This window comes from Microcaecilia unicolor, chromosome 13, assembly GCF_901765095.1.
Source record: "Microcaecilia unicolor chromosome 13, aMicUni1.1, whole genome shotgun sequence".
In the NCBI taxonomy this organism is placed as follows: Eukaryota; Metazoa; Chordata; class Amphibia; order Gymnophiona; family Siphonopidae; genus Microcaecilia; species Microcaecilia unicolor.
The window spans coordinates 101,225,876-101,244,160 of NC_044043.1; the positions used below are offsets into that span (position 1 = coordinate 101,225,876).

An 18,285-nucleotide genomic window follows, 5' to 3' on the forward strand; every position below is an offset into this window, starting at 1 on the left:
AATTGCAAGAACTGGAGTGTGTTTCTGGATGAGGAATACATATTTTTTACTCAGGCTTTTTAATAAGTGCGTTTACATCAAGACTGGAAAGCACTAGTGGGCTGGTTAAATAATTTTGTTTGTTGGCAGAGCGGCCCTACTGCTAAGTAACCTAGGCATCTATCCAGGGAGAGAGGGAGGCAGTGCAGTGCCAGCATGGCAGGAGGACATCATTTCAAAGCTGCTGTTAGAGAAAGGGAATGGGACTCGATATGCCGCCTTTCTGTGGTTTTTGCAACTACATTCAAAGCGTTTTACATAGTATATACAGAGTCACAAGGAGCTGCAGTGGGAATTGAACCCAGTTTCTCAGGATCAAAGTCCGCTGCACTAACCACTAGGCTGCTACTCCCAGCTCAAGGCCTGCCTCATTCCTCCCCCTTTGACAGGAAGCATGTTAGAGAGGGCAGGATGCGGCAGACCTGGACCATGGGCCTGTGCTGTGGGCTGGAGTGTAAATTTTAAGGGGCTTTGACGTTAGCTTCAGAACTTAGTCCAAGAACAGTGCTGGACAGACTTGTAGAAATAGGCTCCAGGATTGTGGTTCGCTGAATTGTATCTGATGCTGCAACTTTTTCTGTCCTTATGCTTTTTCTTAGGTGTGAGTGTTGCATCATGTATGGCAATTCTGCACATTGGCAGCATTCAGCAGGTACGGTCAGGGTCCACCAGTTCTAAGGAAGAAGACTATGAAAATGACGCAGCAACCATTGTGCAGAAATGTGTAAGTTAAATTAAAATGAGACATGACCGCTTATCCCTACTAGAAGAAATAGTTTCTTGAGGATTGAGGTCAGGCACATACCCAGCTTCCCTCTCCCTCTCCTTGTCTTGCCCCAGGGGTTCCATTAGTTGAAAACTTTATTTTTTTCATTTGTTAAATCATTCCTGGTATCTGTGGAACAATGTATAAAAAGTGGCATAAAATGTACTTAACCTTATGCTTTGCTCTTGCCTATCTGTTTTTGTTAAATATTTCTGGATGCAGAAGTTCTTTTGTTTATTATTCAGCAATTTGGGCATTTAATGGCACCCTGTCTGGTTACCACCTTTTTTTGTTACCCTAATAACAGAAAAAATAGGTTCTTAGTTACAGTATAGTGGTTACTTACCCAAACTAGATGAACCCAAAATAAGAAATTTAGGGAATGTATATGCTGCAGTTCATAAATATTTCTACACATCTGTATCTTGTGGATAACATAATCGCCATACTGGGTAAAACCAAAGGTAAATCGGGCCCAGTATCTTGTGGCCAATCCAGGTCACAAGTGCCTGGGAGGATCCCCAAAAATAGCAAGTGTCTATGCTGCCAACTTCAGGAAGAAGCATTGGCTATCCCCAAGTCTACCTTAATCGTGGTTTGTGGACTTTTCCTTCCAAACATGCCCAAACCTTTTTTTAAGCCCAGCTATGCTATTATTCAGCAATGAGTTCCAAGCTTAATATTCTCCATTTTGATTTCCATTCCTTTCCTAATAATTTCTAACTTTTAGTTTGATTTCTTAGCCGCTGTTGCTCACTAAGTAGAAGATTTCAACATATCATCCAACGATAACACCTAGATCTTTTCATGGGCAGTGACTCCTAATGCGGAACCTTGAATCATGTAGCATGTCCCCATGTCTTTGCATATTTTTTTCTAAAGAGTAAAAAAAAAAAAGAAGTACGTTTAAAATCGGGGAGCATACGTTTTCACTAAATGCATAATTAAGTTTGACGGTGCTGTTCAAATTATAATCCACATTGTTTGGATGTGCTTAGCTTGATATTTGTATCCATGTAACATTTACAAGTACCCATCAAACATATAAACGGTGAGTGACCGAACTCACTCGCAAATGTGCAGTAGAGACTTCCCTCTCTGTCCCACCCCCGCGTCAATACGTGATGATGGGGGTGGGACAGAGAGGGAAACTGCGCTCTCCCCCCCCCCCCCCGAGTCGCCGCCGCCACCCCTCCACCCGGCCCAGGCCCTCTGATCGCAATTATTTCCACTTACATTACCACAGCATGCAGATCAGCTGAGCTCCGGTCGGCCTTCCTTCCCTGCCTGTGTCCCGCCCTCGCCGACGGTACGTCACATGAGGGCGGGACACACACAGGCAGAGAAGGAAGGCCAGGCCAACAGGAGCTCAGCTGATCTGCATGCTGCAGCGATGTAAGTTGAATTAATAGCGAACAGAGGGCCCGGGCCGGGTGGAGGGGTGGCGGCGAATCCGGCGGAGGGGTACCGGTAGCGGTGACCTCGGGGGGGGGGGGGGGGCCTTGGAAACCCCCCATTCCAATAGTAGCCCGTTTTAACGGGCTCAACGGCTAGTGTACTAATAATTCAAGTCTTGGTAGTGTAATTGTTTTAGTATTTCTTATATTGTTTCCAGAGACATGTGTGGACTTTTAACTATTTTCCTTTTTTGTTGAAAAATCTCTTCCTTAAAAACTTGTACCTTGCCTAGGGCATTGATGTGATTCTTTGGTTAATAAGATTAATACAAATATATGAAACGTGGAATCAAATTTTAATGATCACTAAAACAGACTTAAAACTACAAATGAACGTATATCCACCTGTACTCATTACTGACCCCATATCAGTCATCTGTTGACACAGTTATGTTTCAAGTAATGTTTGAAATCTCAATCAGAAGTTGCCTGTAATGATTCCATGTTTTCACACCCATAAATAGCTGTATTGAAGAACCGTAGTCATTGCTGGTGCCATTTCTTTTGCAAGGATTGTTTTTTTTCTGCAGAAGTGGTTATAAGAATATTTATTTTCATTTTCTCAAATGATGCTGATACTTTTTTCTTACAGCTAGAAATCTATGAAATGATTGGGCAAGCCATTAGCAACTCTCGTAGAGCAGGAGGAGAGGTAAGGAATAACCAATCCAGGAAGCCAATTTTTCTTTCTTTTTTTTTTTTTAAGTGGTTGATGGCACTGACCTAAGGGTTTTGGCTATGCTGACTAGAATTCTTGTTGCTTCACTTCATGCATGTCACATTTGTTAGATACTATGATATGTTTCTAAAGACTGTAGGTTATTGCTGGGAAGACTGTTTATATAGCATATTAGAAGTTCATTGGACGTACTACATTTAATCATTTTTTTCTTGTGATAAAGTGAATATGAATGAAAAGTTTTAGGTTTGAATTATATTTCCTTGTGTTTACTTAGCATTATCAGAACTTCCAGCTTCTGGGGGCTTGGTGTTTGCTGAACAGTCTTTTCCTCATCTTGAACTTGAGCCCCACTGCCTTGTCTGACAAAGGGAAGGAAAAAGACCCGTTAGCAGCTCTCAGAGTCCGAGATATCATTGCTCGTACAAAGGAGGGAGTGAGCTCTCCGAAACTCGGACCTGGGAAAGGGTATGTTGCATTCTTTCACAGTCTGTGCTGAAAGCAAACATGTTTATAACCAGGCAGTTTCTGTACTATTATAGGAGTCCAGGATTCATATTTTTTATCCCCAGATTATATATTTTTATTTAACTTCTATATTGCCTGCAAGCCCGAAAGCTGTCAAATCGGTGTAGGTATTTTTCTGTCCCTGAAGGGCTCACAATCTGAATTTGTACCTGAGGCAGTTCCTTGTAATTCCTGTTTTAAACTTTGGATGCCACTGGAATGCTTTTTGTAAGCTCAGGAAGTTCATTTTGTTTATTTAAAAACATCTGTCTCCCTGAAACATTTAATCCAAGGTGATGCACAGTAAATACACCATGAAAATACCACGCTACCCAATTTCAAGTACAATCTGGTATCACATGAGCAAGGCCAATCGACACTAAATAAAAAGATCAAAATCCCACCTCATAGACCAGCTAACAGCTTTTGATATACACCTTTCCATGGGGATTAAAGATGCCTTTGGCTAGGGATGGTTAGAGCTATATCACTTATGTAAATACTGCCTATCCTTATCCTAAATCTGCCTGTTGGGGGCCCCGCTAGGCTTGGGACTCAGTTGGCTCATCAGTGACTTTACAACTACCATTTATTCATTCATGCATTCATTTATCAGATGTTTGTGTACCATTTTACTGAAATATTGTTCAAAATAGTTTATGTATTTTAAAAAGACAACAAAAGCATAAAGTCCATAAAGGCCAATCTCTGGTCATACCAGAAGCTTAAAATTTTTTTTTTTTTTTTTTTAAATCAGTGCCCCATAAAATTGTTAAGAATAAAGTCAGGTAATGGTGCTGAGGACTGAAAGCTAAAAGAAGCTGCTCACTTTTCAATGATTCCTAGACTTTTAATTGGAATATCATCTTTATTATAAAACGCAAAAACAGATGGCTTAACAATTTGCATATTGTCTCCATAAACAGATACCATCCTATACAGCATTCATAGCACAGTCCAATTTTCTTTAAACTGTAAATTATACAGAACTCCCTGCCCAACCCTCCCCCCACCCTTCCTCTCTGTAATCCAGAGGTTCTCAACCTGGTTCTCGGGGGACATGCAGCCATCCGGATTTTCAGGATATCCACAATGAATATGCCTGCTGAGAGGGATTTGCATACCATTGAGGCAGTGTATGAAAATCTCTCTCATGCGTATTTGTTGTGGGTTTTCTGAAAACCTGACTGGGTTCAGAATCCCAGCTCTAATTGGAATTAAACTTGCAGCTTCCTTAGCGTCCCTCCGGACCGGACCAGGATTGGACTGATGGGTTGTGTACGTCTACCAGCAGGTGGAGACTCTTATTGGCTGTCTAGAGTCAGAGTTTTTTCTCAGTCTCCACCTGCTGGAAGGCGTGCACAACCCATCAGTCCAATCCTGGTCCGGTCCGGAGGGACTAAAGAAAAGCAAATTAGCAGGTAAAATCTAATTTCTCCTTGTTGAGGATTCTTCTTCTCATTTGCATAGTCAGAGTTGAAGAATGGTTCCCAAATTGCCAAAACTCTTTCTGACTTCATAGCGGTCATACACGCCATCCTCATATGCATTTGGTTTCTCTTCATAGTAAGAGTAGGTGATTCAGATTTTATCCAGTTCACTAATATACACTTTTTAGCAGTAAGGCAGCAACAGAGAAACATAGAAAAATGAAGGCAGATAAAGACCATGTGGCCTGTCCGGTCACCCATCCATGTCATCTGCGATTCTCGCCTCTCCCTTAGAGATCCTATGTACTTGTCCCAAGCTTTCTTGAATTCAGATATAGTTTCCATTTCCACTACTTCCACCAAGAGGCTGTTCCATGAATTCACCACTTTTTCCATGAATAAGTATTTCCTCAGGTTACTTCTGAGTCTGTCCCCTTTCACCTTCATCCTATGCCCCCTTGTTCCAGAGCTTCCTTTCAATTGAAAGAGACTTTCTTCCCTTGTATTCAAACGTCTGTATTATACCTCCCCTCTCCCACCTTTCTTCCAGAGTATACTTATTGAGATCTTGAAGTCTGTCTTCATATGCTTTACGATGAAGACCACTGACCATTTTAGTAGCTAGTGTTGCTAGTACTGGAGCCATAAGTTGTAACTGGGATATACTGTGATAATGGTTTGCTTTCAGAACGGGATCACCATGAAAACGACATTTCTCCTCACAGTCAAATGCTTTTATCACCATTGTGGCAATTTTTAAGATTTGAGTTGCTAATTTCACAAAAAGCAAATGGTGATAAAAGCATTTGACTTTGAGGAGAAATGTCGTTTTCATGGTGATCCCATTCTGAAAGCAAACCATTATCACAGTATATCCCAGTTACAACTTATGACTCCAGTACACCTTCTCTTCTCGGCACTATCCCTTCCTGTTTCTCCATATGAAACCACTTCACACCGCAGGAAAACATTGTCCTCCCTCTGTATTCATCATCTCACCATCTCCCTCTTCACCATCTCTTTTTTTCCCCCTCCTTCTTCCTTCTCAACCTTCAACACTTCCTTCCTTCCATTCACCCCTCGCCTTTTTACCTGAGTACATCCCCTCACGTAATGTAAAGTGGTACTGTAGCAGTTTGCTTCTGGAAGGTCCAGATACTACTTTCCTGTGTGAAGTACAGCCATTAGCAGTGTCTTGTGGTGGCACTTTGTTAAATAAGGGCTTTCACTTATTGGAGCACATTGCTGGATTCCTAAACAATTGACTTAATTTGCTGTTTCTGTTTAGACATCAGGGCTTTGGAGTCCTATCAGTGGTGTTAGCAAATCATGCAATCAAGTTGCTCACTTCACTCTTTCAAGACCTGCAGGTGGAAGCCCTCCATAAGGTGAGTGAGAAGAGGCCATAGCATCATCTTAAAAATATTTTTTCTTGGTCAGAAGGCTGGACTTCTAATTATGTTTCTGAAATACTATCCTGTAGGGCTGGGAGACAGACGGACCTCCAGCTGAGCTGAATATTATGGCTCAGAGTACATCCATACAGAGAATCCAACGTCTTATTGACTCTGTTCCTCTCACAAATCTGCTTTTGACTTTGCTTTGCACTTCCTATAGAAAGGTAAAACTAAGCCTGTGTGTGACCTTGTTGGTTTCTTCCTCAACACTGACAATTCAGTGTATTTTGGTCTGGAGCAGAGGTGGAAGATTTGTGTTATCACACTTATTAAATTTTTATACCTGGTGCAGTGGAGGGTTAAGTGACTTGCCCAGGTTCACAAGGCAACTGGGGCAACTAGAAAACTAGAAAGAGTTGGCACTTTTGGAGTCTGAAAAAAGGATAGTAATTTATGTGTAACTGAAAGAGGGGAAGGGGTGGAATGTTTTGGACCTTTCACAGTACAATTGCTGTGTTTTTCTTAGGGGTAGTATGTTGTGATAGCTTTTTATTTTTTTCACTCATACTGAACAGCAATTTTGTGCATGAATGGTACATGTAAGCACATTGCTTGTTTCTGTATGTTCTGCTTAAAGATTCTCTGATTTCCTGGTGGAGACTGTGCCTTGTACTCTGCATAGATTTCACTTTGATACAACCCTGTTTGGTTTGCCAGGCTTGTGTCCTGCATCGCCAGAGAAAAGGTTCTATGAGCAGTGATGCTAGTGCTTCTACCGATTCTAATACGTACTATGAGGATGACTTCAGCAGCACGGAGGAGGACAGCAGCCAGGGTAAGGTTTTATTCCTGTCACTAGAGCAATGGCTGGGCTGCACAGAACATAAGAATATGCTATACTGGGATAGACCGAAGGTCCATCAAGTCCAGTATCCTGTTTTCAGCAGTGGCCAATCCTAGATCACCAGTACCTGGCAAGAACCCAAATGAGGAAAACAGATTTTATGCTACTTATCTCGGGAATAAGCAGTGGATTTTCCCCAAGTCCATTTTAATAATGACTTAGGGACTTTTCAGAACTTCGCCAAACCTTTTTTTTAAACCCTGCTACACTAACTGCGTTTACAATATTTTCTGGCAACAAATTCTAGAGTTTAATAACATGTTGCGTGAAGAAATATTTTCTCCGATTTGTTTTAAATTTACTACTTAGTAGCTTCATCACGTTCCCCCTCCCCCCTAGTCCTTGAATTTTTGGAAAGAGTAAACATATGATTTAGATCTATCCATTCCACTCACTATTTTGTAGACCTCAATTATATCTACCCATAGCTGTTCTCTTCTCCAAGCTGAAGAGCCCTAGTCGCTTTAGCTTTTCCTTATAGGGAAGTAGTCCCATCCCCTTTATCATTTTTGTTGCCCTTCTGTGTACCTTTAATAATTGTGATATATCTATTTATATCTATCTCTCTATCTGTATATATGATTTTTTTTTTTTGAGATGTGGCTACCAAACTTGTACAAAATATTCTAGGTATTGCACCATGGAGCGATACAAAGGCATTATAATGTTTTGTTCTCCATTCCGTTCCTGGTTCTTTCTGTAATATGTAATTGAATCACTTTAGGACATTTGTCTGGAATTTTATTTTATAGATCTTTTTTTCTTTTCTTTTTTTTTATTGAAAATTTCTCTGCAATACAAAATATGATAAACCATGTGTACAGAATGTATACTTTGACTCTTTGGTACATTGCCTGAACATTAACTAACCACCTCTCCCCCACTCATTCCCCCTTCTCGATAATATGGATCTGTTTTTAATTCTGTTTGTTGTTTTTTTTTTAAATTTGTATTTAAAATTTTCTAACAAAAAACTACGTTGTTTAGGATCTATCAGGTAAATGCAAGAAAAAAAAAAAAGAAATACACAATATTACCATGTCCACAATACAGAGAAGATCTTCAACAAACAGACAAATGTGCTAAGAAAATAAAAAAGAAAGGCAGAGGGAATAGAGAATATGGTACAGAGCCAAATTCATTAGAATCCAAATATTTTATTTATCACTTGATATACTGCTATTGCAATGAAGGTTGATCACAGCTGTTTACAATATAAAGTTAATCATAATATAAATTAAAATTCAGTGGAAATTATGCCATTAATAGGTAGGACAGAAAGCATACATTCCAAGAAGGAGGGGGTAATTGATGAAGCTGAGAACATGGAAACAGGGGAAGAACTCTGTTATTAAGTAATATCCAAGTTATAACCAAATGCCAGATGGAAAAAGACGCAGGGCGAAGGTAGGACACGATGATTAGTATCAAGGGACCAAAGGATACGGTTGAGTGTATAGGATATGATCAAGAAGATAAGGGAGTAAACCAGTGTGAATGGCTTTGTGGGGTAAACAAAGGATTTTGAAATGGTCGATACCGGATGGGGAGCCAATGAAGAGATGGTAAAAGTGGAGAGACATGATCATATTTATTTTCTCTCAGGAGAAGATGAACTGCTGAATTCTGAAGGGTTTGAAGGCGACGGAGGGAGGACCCGGAAATACCAGAATATTCAGAGTTACAATAGTCTATAAGCAAAATCAGAAAAGCATGGATCAGAGTATGTAGTGATGGAGTATCACTGTAACTGCGGATGGACTGGAGTCTTCGAAGAGTCAGCAAATCTGCTGAGAGTAAAAAAAAAATGCTTTCTGTAGAAACTATAGGTCTTCATCCACAAGAAAAATTTCTAAATGAATAGGGTCCAGAAAAATGTAACGATACTCATATGGGCGGGAATATTGTGGGATATAAACAGTGCTTTTTTTGTGCCGGTACGCAACGGTACGGCGTACCGGCACCTTTTTTTTTTTTGCTCCCCCCGCCCCGTGAGTCCATGTCCCGCACGCAGTGCCAGACCCCATTTCTGGCCGCTGCTGCTTCTCCTGTTGAGCAGCAGCAGCCGCTACACAAAGAAAAAGATTTTAAAAAAAACTTCAAACCTGGCTGAAACGCGGCACCCCGGCACTGTAGACAGCCATTAGGCATTGGCTGTTGCCCCGCAGCTGCTCCTCCTCTTGCCTCTACGTCACTGCGCTCCTCCGGGGTCTTCCTCCAGGGGCAGTGACGTAGAGGCAAGAGGAGGAGCGGCTGCGGGGCAACAGCCAATGCCTAATGGCTGTCTACAGTGCCGGGGTGCCGCGTTTCAGCCAGGTTTCAATTTTTTTAAAAATCTTCTTTTTCTTTGTGTAGCGGCCGCTGCTGCTCAACAGGAGAAGCAGCAGTGGCCGGAAATAGGGGCTGGTGCCGCGTGCATCGCGACTTCGCGGCGCCGTTCGCGGGAAACTTGGCAGGGAGAGGGAAACCAACAGAGGGAAGGATTGGGGAGAGAGAGAAAGAGGGAAACCAACAGAGGGAGGGATTGGGGAGAGAGAGGGAAAACAACAGAGGGAAGGATTGGGGAGAGAGAGAAAGAGGGAAACCAACAGAGGGAAGGATTGGGGAGAGAAAGAAAGAGGGAAACCAACAGAGGGAAGGATTGGGGAGAGAGAGAAAGAGGGAAACCAACAGAGGGAGGGATTGGGGAGCGAGAGGGAAACCAACAGAGGGAAGGATTGGGGAGAGAGAGAAAGAGGGAAAACAACAGAGGGAAGGATTGGGGAGAGAGAGAAAGAGGGAAAACAACAGAGGGAAGGATTGGGGAGAGAGAGAAAGAGGGAAACCAACAGAGGGAAGGATTGGGGAGAGAGAGAAAGAGGGAAACCAACAGAGGGAAGGATTGGGGAGAGAGAGAAAGAGGGAAAACAACAGAGGGAAGGATTGGGGAGAGAGAGAAAGAGGGAAACCAACAGAGGGAAGGATTGGGGAGAGAGAGAAAGAGGGAAACCAACAGAGGGAAGGATTGGGGAGAGAGAGAAAGAGGGAAAACAACAGAGGGAGGGATTGGGGAGAAAGAGGGAAAACAACAGGGAAGGATTGGGAGAGAGAGAGAGGGAAAACAACAGAGGGAAGGATTGGGGAGAGAGAGAAAGAGGGAAAACAGAGGGAAGGATTGGGGAGAGAGAGGGGGAAAAACAGATGGAAGGATGGGAAGAGAGAGAGAGAGAGGGAAAAACAGATGGAAGGATGGGGAGAGAGAGGGAAAACGGAAGGATAGGGAGAGAAAGAGGGAAGACGCTGGATGGAAGAATGCAGAAAGAAATAGGGGAGACACTGGAAGGATGGGGAGAGAAAGCAGAGCTGCTGGATGGAAAAGGGGAATAGAGAAAGACTGGAGAATAAGAGGAAGGGGCATGGGAAGAACAAGGGTGAGGAAAAGATGAAAAGCCACAGGTAGATGAAGGAAATTAAAGAATGGATAGTAAGAATGAATTAAATCTGGACAGAGAGAGAGCCTGAAAAATATTGAAGAAAGCAAAGAAAAAGGAGACAAAAATGACAAATGGCACAGAAGAGTTAAGCGAAAACAAAGGAAAGCAGAATCACAGACTGGGACCAATATGGAAAGAAAAACAGTCACCAGACAACAAAGGTAGAAAAAAATCATTTTATTTTCATTTTAGTGTTTGTAATATGTCCAATTTGAGAATTTACATTGGCTGTCTTATTTTGAACTGGGTATACTGGAGCTGTAAGAGCTTACAGAGATTATTTATCATGAAAAAAAATCACGTTATTTTTTTCTCCTATAGTACTATAATATTTTCAATGATGTCTGTTTATATGCGCCATGGCTGGTATAGGGGGTGTGGTTAATGTGGGTGTGGCTATCATAGAGGTGGAGCCATATGTGGTGACCCCGCCCATAATGAGTACCGGCACCTTTTTTTCTACAAAAAAAGCACTGGATATAAATAAATAAATATGTGACAAGGCATTTACAAGTAGATTGCCAAAAGAAAGATACGCTTGTATCTAAGACGTTGGGTTTCAGCTCTAGTCAAGTTCTTTTCATTTTAGTTGCCCAGGCCATATCTGGAAAAATGGTAACAGCTTGTCCACAAAAAAAAAACAACAACAACACATTTTTAAAGGAAAATAAGCTTTTAGTTTAACCTGTTTCTGCTCTTCAGGCTGAAAAACTAACAGTGTAGCTCTTTCAGTTATCAATTCTTGAGATAAGTCCAAGAATTTGGAGAGGTCTAAACTATCAGGGGAAGTAATACAATACAGGTTCCTTCCTCATTAGTCACTTTGGTTTCTCTGGGCAGGTAATTAGCATTCAGTACTCCCCAGGAGTTTTTGGTGGTGCGAATTTCAAAACATCTTTAAAATACGTCTTTAATAATTTCTATGGAACCAAGTAATCAGTAACAGGAAAATGTAAAATTCTTAAATTCCTTGCCCTGGATTTTTTCCAACTCCTCCTGTCTTGCTTGAACCATTAAATTGTCTTTAGCAACTGATTGTAGTTTCTCAATCTGAGAGTCAGTGTCCACCAAACACTGTTCAATCGCTGCAGTTTTTTGCTCATGCTCTGCAGTCTTCTCAGACAATTCTCTGAATTTGCAGAGTTGAGTCAAAGTTCCTTGTAAAGTATCCTCCATTGTATTCACAGCAGTTAAGACTAATTTCACACACAGACTTAGATGTCCCAGAAACAGAGTCTAAAAGAGAAGCAACTGGTTGTTTAATAGGAACAGGCATAGACTTTTTTCCCTCCCTCAGAAGAGAGTTCACCTCTCTCATAGAACTAATTCCTGCTAATCTAGCAGGAGATAATCCTTGTTTATTAAAACTTTCTATACCGCCCTGATGAAAGGGAAGCTGCAAGAGGAAAGACAGTACACATTTGTCTTCTAGTTGGTAACGCACATACATGATGGTCCATTGGGGTCCTTGCACAAGAGCTATTTTGTTTCCACTTCCTGATTTGAGAAGGCAAAACTTGGCTCCTGGCTACTCAATCAGCTCCAAAGGGGCGAGACCTGCCCTTTTTGTCATGCCCTATTGGGGTCTTGCCCACTGTGATACACCTGTGGCAGTGTATGTGGTGGGGCCTCTTCTAAAATTCCAGGCCGGATCTTGTCAGGACCCTTGTGTTAGTTGACCATGTTAGTGCCTGCACCACACTTATGACACTTGTTCAGTTGGTCAGAACATTCCCATTTCTGTAAATTTTAAAGGTATGAAACATTCTCCACAGATGTCTTTTAATTTGAAGAAAAATTAGTTCAAGTTTTGGTTTTGCCATATCTGTTTCAATGGAAGAAGCAGACCAGTGGCTTCTTTGTATGAGATGCAGTCACAGAAATGGTACAACTTAAGAAAGATTACCATGGTATGTTTCAGACTCCCCACTGTCTCTTCTGAACCACTAGTCACATCTCCACTCCATCCCTCCTGAGGCTTATTCTATAATTTTGGGTTGTCCTTCCTGTTCTGTACAACATCTATAACACAATACAGAAAAGGATTTTCCCAGTAAAGCATACTACTTAAACCGGTCTATCTGTATTGGCTTTCGGGTTTAAGCTGGTGGTGGTGTGTTTCTATTTGTTTTCCAGAATATGGCATTTTATAATTGTTCCTGTTATGAGGGAGTTTGAGATTGGGTGATTAGATAAATATTTAGTTAGCCAGTCGTTTAAACCTTCATACCTCCCTTTTTGGTTTGATTTAGTTGATTTTTTTTTCTCTCCCTGCTGGATGCTTCATCTTTGCTCACCTGATACCTATATATGTTCTAAATACTAGACTAAATTTTTGGAAGAGAATTGTGTCTTAATTTCTCTACATTTCTTTCAGATGATGATAGTGAGCCCATTCTTGGTCAGTGGTTTGAAGAGACCATCTCTCCAAGTAAAGAAAAAGTGGCATCCCCCCCTCCTCCCCCTCCACCTCCACTGGAGAGCTCCCCAGGAATGAAGAGCCCCAGCAAACAAAACACAGGGGAGAATGGGAACATCCTGGCTAGCCGCAAAGACCCAGAGTTGGTATGGAATTATTTGTGTATTAGAGAAAGTTCCTATTTAATTATTTTAATCTCCTATCCAGTACAAGTCTGATTTCATATTTAATTTTTATAGTTCAACTTTTTTATTGATGACCAATTACATGAAATATTTATAACAATCATGGTATGCAAAATGTCAAACATCAAAGCATTTACAGCAAAGACACATGAATGATCTGTCATCAAAATTTTTTAAACCAGTATTCCCTCCCCCAAACTATTATTGTCAAGCCTTAAAATGAGAAATAAGAAATCAATAAACGAACAAGTAGACAAGACATTGTTGATGAATGGGTTATACACGCAATTACACTAGTTTCATATTTAATTTTAATGTAAGGTGGCTTTTATAATCCACCCAACGATTTTTCAATAGAAGGTGGAAAAAAAGAATCTTGAGGGTGGGAGGAAAGTGTATGAAGAATTTTTCTGGAATAATCAACTGGTGTGTGGAATCTCTCATTTGCATTTTAGGTGCTGTTTCTGCTCTTTTGTTGTTTTTTTTGGTTTTTTTGTAGTATATAGCTCCTTTTTTCTTCCATTGACCTTTTACGGCTAACTTGAAAGTTGAAGGAGTAAGAAGTGGAAAAATCAGATATAAGAAATGTTTCTTCTTCTCATTGGAGCCAGTGCTAGGATTCTAGTTCAATAAGCATGCTTTCACAGTGTCCTAGGGATGTTTCTTCTAATAATACTCCCATCTACTGTTCTGTTTTTGTTGTTGTTGCAATAGTGGTCCTGAAGCCAGCAGCCATGCACTAAGGCAGTGGTCCCCAGATCTGATCCTGGAGGCACCCCAGCCAGTCAGGTTTTCCCTAAGGCTTCTTCTGGAACATTGTTCCCAGGGCTCAAAACCAAGCCACCGGAGGTTGCCCTTGTAGGCAGCAACAACTTTCTTCCCTTTCCCTAGGGCTGTAAATGTTTCCACAGCATCTCTAGCTTTGGCTGTCCTGGGGAATGAAAGATTGAATCTGGGAATTAAATTGGGGATGTTCTGCATGGAAGTGCACACACACCTTTTGAGTCTTGTCTCTGTGCTGTCATAGCAGTTGAAAATGTTGCATGGGAAGGCTACACTGTAGAAATACCATTTTTTTCTACATTATAAAATTCTTTGTTTATGATAAAGAGTCATAAATGAAACCTGTTCATCTTGTATGCACTAAATTGACATCCGAGAACATTTCTTAAAATAGTTTGTCATTTTCCCCAGTTTTTAGGTCTTGCTTCTGGTATTCTGAATTTCATCACTTCGTCTATGTTGAATGCAAGAAATAACTTCATCCGCAACTACCTAAGTGTGTCCCTGACAGAACAGCACATGGCTACACTGGCAAGCATCATCAAAGATGTAGACAAAGAAGGATTCAAGGGTTAGTACTGTGGGCCATATAGAGTGTAAGGTGACGGGAGTGGGAGTATGTAGCGGAGTTAAATGCATTGTAATAACTTTTTGTTATTTTGATTAGAAGGAGATATAGTAAGTCATGGAGAGGGGTCAGGAGGCTTTCCAGAGCTTTCAAGGGAAGTGTTAAAACATGTGCTAGAGTTTCCTGTGTAATGCGGGGTTTGATTTTCTTCAGTTTTATTGGAAGACATTCTGTCAGACTGTTACTGTCACAGTTTTAGCTCTCTGCAGGCTTTTAAAGATTGTTTGGATGCAAGAGTAACGATTAAATGAATTCTTTGCTTCGGTCTTCTCCGAGGAAGATTAGGGAGAGATACTGGTGCCAGAGATGGTATTCAAACTGATGAGTCAGAGAAACTGAATGAAATCTCTGTAAACCTGGAAGATGTAATGACGCAATTTGGCAAATTCAAGAGTACCAAATCGCCTGGACCGGATGGTATTAATCCCAGAGTACTGATAGAATTGAAAAATGAACTTATGAAACTATGATTAGTAATATGTAATTTATCTTTAAAAACAAGAATGATACTGGAAGATTAGAGGGTGGTCAGCGTATGTAATTCCAATTTTTAAAAAAGGTTCCAGAGGTGATCCAGGAAATTATAGACAGGTGAGACTGACAATGCCCGGCAAAATGGTAGAGACTATTATTAAGAACAAAATTACAGAGCATATTCAAAAGCATGGATTAATGAGACATGGTCAACATGGATTTAGTGAAGGGAAATCTTGCCTCACCAATCTACTACATTTCTTTGAAGGGGTGAACAAACACGTGGATAAAGGTGAGCCGGTTGATATTGTGTATCTGGATTTTCAGAAGGTGTTTGACAAAGTACTTCATGAAAGACTCCAGAGGAAATTGTAGAGTCATGGGATAGGAGGTAGTGGTCTATTGTGGATTAAAAACTGGTTAAAAGATAGAAAACAGAGAGGGTTAAATGGTCAGTATTCTCAGTGGAGAAGGGTAGATAGTGGGGTTCCCCAGGGGTCTGTGCTGGGGCTGCTGCTTTTTAACATATTTACAAATGATCTAGAGATGGGAGTTACTAGTGAGGTAATTAAATTTGCAGATGACACAAAGTTATTCAAAGTTGTTAAATTGCAAGAGGATTGTGAAAAATTACAAGAGGAACTTACGAGACTGGGAGACTGGGCGTCTAAATGGCAGATGACTTTTAATGTGAGCAAGTGCAAAGTGATGCATGTAGGAAAGAGGAACCCGAATTATAGCTACGTCATGTAAGGTTCCACGTTAGGAGTCACGAACCAAGAACGGGATCTAGGAGTCATCGTTGATGATTAACTCTCTGCTCAGTGTACAGCGGTGGTGGCTAAGAAAGCAAATAGAATATTAGGTGTTATTAGGAAAGGAATGGAAAACAAAAATGAGGATGTTATAATGAGGACAGAGATGGAACTTGACATACAGGCTCAGGAAGTCTATTCCGGGCATATGGTGCAGCAATATATTTTTTTCCATCTTTTTTTTATTGGTATAGATTTATCTTATATTACATCAAGCCAAAAAAAAACAGATAATAAAACAACATTACATATCATGCTTGATTTACTTGTCTAACATCTAAAACTATCCCTATACCTTCCCGTCCCACCCTCCCCCTCCTCCCTCCCTCCCTCCCGTATCATGGTGGTGCTTCTTGCTGTTCTTTAAACTGTTCATAGGACTGCCATAATTTGCCAAAGGGTCCCATTCTTCCTCTTCTGATAGCTGTCAGTTTGGCCATTTGATACAAAAAGTCCACTCTCTGCAATACTTTTTGCATATCCGGCGACTGTTGTTTTTTCCAATTTCTTGCTATAGCAATTTTTGCCGCGACCAGATATTGTGTCGCCAGCTTATGCTGTACCCCCGTCGTTGAGCCCGGTTTGATATGGAGCAAACAATTTTCGGGCTTGCATGGGAAGGGTTGCTGAATCACTTTAGAAATTGTTGAGATAACTGTCTTCCAATATTCCATTATTCTGGGACATTCCCACCAGATGTGCATAAATGTTCCTTTCTCTCCACAATTTCGCCAACAGTCTGCCGATACCTCTGGATATATACGAAGCAGTCTTTCTGGCGTATAATACCACCAGTAATATATCTTATATCCATTCTCGATTGCACTCTGAGCCAAAGATGGTTTAAAGAGATACCTATATCCTCTCTTCCAGCAGTCTTTAGTTATTGTAGTTTGCAATGCTGTTTCCCATCTATTCACATATATTGTTTGGGGGTCAGTATGACTTAACAACGCTAGATATAAACGTGATATGCTCCCTCTGCCCCCGCCCTTCTCTAATGCATTTTCTAAAGATGTTTTTCCCAGTTCCAACTCCTCTCGTGCCTTGCTAAGGATATAATTACGGATACAACAGTAATAGACTTGATCTCTGGCTTGCAGCCCGTATTCCTCCTGCAATATTGGAAAGTCTACCACTTTGTCCTCATCCCATAGTTGACCCAGAGTGTATAGCCCTGCGCGTGCCCAATGTTTATAACTAATTTCTGACCCTCCAAGCGGAAACCCAGGAGCCCTCCCTATTCCTGTCTTGTGAAAGTATTTTCTTTCCGGAAACCATTTCCTCCTAATTTGATGCCATGTGGTTAGAATGTGCCTAATTCCTATGGGAACCCTTCTACCAAAACTCCCCAGCTCCTTTTCCGTTGACCATAGAATGTCTCCTATTTCTCTCATTCCCATCCATGCTCTTTCCCAGTGCAGCCATTTCTTAGTAACCGCCGGGTGCCAATCGGCTAAAATTCTTAATTGGGCAGCCTGGTAGTATAATAGGAAATTAGGCACTCCCATCCCTCCTCTCTCTTTTGGTTGGTACATAATATTGCGTTTCACCCTCGGTGGTCTCTTCCGCCATATAAAAGCAAACAGTTTTCTGTTTAAGTGCTTGAAAAAGCTTTGTGGGATAGGGATGGGTAATGCCATAAAAAGATATAGGATCTTTGGCAAAATAATCATTTTTATCGCATTAATGCGCCCCGTCCAGGATATATTTAAACCTTCCCATCTATCCAGTTCACCAAATAGTTCTTTCACTTTCTGAGGATAATTGGCCTCATACAATTCCTCCAACTTAGGAGTTACCTGTATTCCGAGATACCTTATAGACTTATTGGCCCATATAAAGGGGAGCTCAGCTTTGAGCCGTACTACCTCCTGCTTCGGTACTGTGAGATTTAGAATCTCTGTTTTATTAATATTTACCTTAAAGCCCGATTGTGCCCCATATTGTTTCATTATCTCTATAGCCTGCTTTATGGAGGTATCTGGGCTTGTCAGCGTCAACAGGATGTCGTCTGCAAATAACATTAGTTTATGTTCCCTTTTCCCACGCAGTATCCCCTTAACTCCTTCCTCCTTTCTGATAGTGCATGCTAATGGCTCCATTGTTAGTGCGAACAGCAATGGTGACACTGCACATCCTTGTCTAGTACCTCTCTTAAGATGTATTGGCTCAGAATAAGACCCATTTACTTTCAAAATCGCCAGGGGAGCCTGATATAAGATCTGCAGCCATTTTAGAAATCTCCCCCCCACTCCAATCTTCTCAAGTGTCGCAAAGAGAAAAGGCCATTCTACTCGGTCGAACGCCTTTTCTGCGTCCACCGAGA

At 41.1% G+C, this 18,285-nt stretch overlaps 1 protein-coding gene across 4 annotated transcripts in view; it reads left to right on the forward strand.

Annotated features, from left to right (window-relative positions):
• UBR4 (ubiquitin protein ligase E3 component n-recognin 4) overlaps positions 1–18,285 on the forward strand; it is a 314,627-nt gene that overhangs the window by 30,503 nt on the left and 265,839 nt on the right. For all 4 annotated transcript variants that reach the window (XM_030185684.1, XM_030185685.1, XM_030185686.1 and 1 more), the window contains exons 9-16: positions 639–763; positions 2,855–2,914; positions 3,219–3,409; positions 6,167–6,266; positions 6,362–6,499; positions 6,993–7,110; positions 13,030–13,217; positions 14,451–14,610. In XM_030185684.1, coding sequence (XP_030041544.1) covers positions 639–763; positions 2,855–2,914; positions 3,219–3,409; positions 6,167–6,266; positions 6,362–6,499; positions 6,993–7,110; positions 13,030–13,217; positions 14,451–14,610 — 1,080 coding nt within the window. The remainder of the gene's footprint in view (positions 1–638; positions 764–2,854; positions 2,915–3,218; positions 3,410–6,166; positions 6,267–6,361; positions 6,500–6,992; positions 7,111–13,029; positions 13,218–14,450; positions 14,611–18,285) is intronic.